Genomic DNA, 2,255 nt, shown 5'->3' with positions numbered 1-2,255 from the left:
AGCCCTGGCTGTCCTGGAACTCACTTTGTAGACCAGGCTGGCCTCGAACTCAGAAATCCGCCTGCCTCTGCCTCCTGAGTGCTGGGATTAAAGGCGTGCACCACCACACCCGGCTCACTAATACTTTTTTACCTTTATTTCAGAGAAGCTTGATTCTTTGCTCTCAGACTACGACATCCTCTCCTTATCTAATATCCAGCAGCACTCCATAAGGAAAAGGGATCTACAGTCTGCGACACACTTAGAAACATTACTAACTTTTTCAGCTTTGAAAAGGTAATTAGAATTATGCATTGAGCAACATGGGACAATGTGGGGGTGGGTTTTGTTTTGGCAAAAGCAGTAAAAAAAGGGTATTTATAGAAATCTTAAAATACTTCTTAAAGATTTGTACTTGAAGAAATAACATATCATGTATGATTGTAGCATCATGTAATGCCTATTTTAAATTCCATACATAAAACATTTTATTTTTTATCAATATTTTAAAGGAAATGAATATCCCAAGAGTATTACTGATGGTAACAATGTTTATTGATTGCATGCTTATAATACTTGATATTTTAAAGTTATTTTTATTCATTGTTATGTATATGAGTGCTTTGCCTTAATGTATGTCTGTATACCCCATTGTGTCTAGTGCCCTCAGAGGCCAGAAGGGGGCATTCTAGTCCCTGGGACTGGAGTTACAGAGGTTTGTGAACTGAGATGCTGGCAATCCAATCTGAGTCCTCTGGAAGAGAGACCCATGTTCTTCACTGCTGAGCTATCTCTCAATTGCCTATTCAAAATTTAAAAAATATTCTTTATTTTTACTGTTTATGTTTGTGCCTGTGTGAGTATATGTGGATTGGTGTGTGCTAGGGAAGGAAGTGTATGTACCTGAGGAAGCCAGAAGAGTGATCCATTAGAGCTGGGGTTACTGGACCTTGGGATCCACTCCATGTGGGTGCTGACTCTGAACTAACAGTTGGTCCTCATGACAGTTAAAAAAGCAGTAAGATGGGACAGGAGAGATGGCTCTGTTCCAGAGCTCTGAATGCTCTTGCAGGGCATCCAGTTCGATTCTCAGCAGCCCCATCAGGTGCAAGTATACATACATAAGAAAGAATACATAAAATCTTACTTAAAAAGCAGCAGGAGTAGCCTGGTGGTGGTGCACACCTTTAACCTTAGTACTTTCGAAGCAGAGGCAGGCAGTCTCTGTGAGTTTGCGGCTAGCCTGGTCTACAGAGTGAGTTCTAGGACAGCCAGGGCTACTCAGAGAAACTGCCTTGAGGAAGCAAAGCTGTAGGAGAATATAAATAGGCTATTTTTTTTAATTCAGTGGATAAGATTTTCTCAAATAAAAATAAACACACAAGTAATGTTACTAGTGTTTTTTAGGGCAAAACCCCCAGCTCAAGCAGCCGCAAAAGGATCAATCCACTTAGTATTCCAGTTAAACAGACAGTGGTGAGACTCACACATTAGAAAGAAGGGGTCCAAAGACCCTCAAGTTCATCTTCTAGGTCCAGCATGAAGTTTAAGTCTAAGCAGAGAAAAAAATTGGGTCACAGGGAAGAAATACTTATGATTAAGCAGTCCTAGTCAAGGTGTGGTTCTCCCAACATTGTCTCAGTTCTTGTTCATTGGGGGGTGTCTATAGAAGTCCTTATCAGTTGTCATTACTCTGATTCTTTTTCTTTTTTAAAGATTTATTTACTTATGTATGTGAGTACATTGTAACTGTACAGATGGTTTTGAGCCTTCATGTGGTTGTTAGGAATTGAATTTTTAAGACCTCTGCTTGCTCAGTCCCTGCTCGCTCTGGCCCAAGGATTTATTTATTATTATACATAAGTACACTGTAGCTGTCTTCAGCACAGAGAAGAGGGTGTCAGATCTCACTACAGATGGTTGTGAGCCACCAATGTAGTTGCTGGGATTTGAACTTAGGACTTTTGGAAGAGCATAGCCCACTCTTACTGGATCATGCCCCAGTGTAGCCTCACCCTTCTGGATTATTGTTCTCATCTTGTCTGGTGAAGGTAGGTGTCTGTCTTGTGAGATTTTGTTTTCTTGGTAATACAGAGTACTTGTGGGCCCAGATGAAGTGCAAAGATTCATAAGTGCCTGTTTTAGTAATAAATGCATCTGATGTAAAAACCATATTGTCACAGAGAAACAGGGATATAGTTTACTTTGTAGAATGCTTTTGTAACATACATAGGGTAGGGTCATGTGGTTTTTTTTTTTTTTTTTTTTTTTTTTTG

The 2,255-nt window shown here is 39.9% G+C and overlaps 1 protein-coding gene across 3 annotated transcripts in view; it reads left to right on the top strand.

The window, feature by feature from the left end:
- The window catches only part of Adam17 (ADAM metallopeptidase domain 17), a 48,300-nt gene that overhangs the window by 12,872 nt on the left and 33,173 nt on the right, over positions 1-2,255 (top strand). For all 3 annotated transcript variants that reach the window (XM_021201897.2, XM_029540828.1, XM_021201896.2), the window contains exon 2: positions 144-276. Coding sequence is in view for 2 of the 3 variants with exons in the window: in XM_029540828.1 (XP_029396688.1) it covers positions 144-276 (133 nt within the window). In the remaining variant the exon portion in view is untranslated. The remainder of the gene's footprint in view (positions 1-143; positions 277-2,255) is intronic.

Source organism: Mus pahari, chromosome 7, assembly GCF_900095145.1.
Source record: "Mus pahari chromosome 7, PAHARI_EIJ_v1.1, whole genome shotgun sequence".
Classification (NCBI taxonomy): Eukaryota; Metazoa; Chordata; class Mammalia; order Rodentia; family Muridae; genus Mus; species Mus pahari.
Note: the sequence above shows the minus strand (reverse complement) of the source record. Positions and strands in the feature narration are given on the sequence as shown.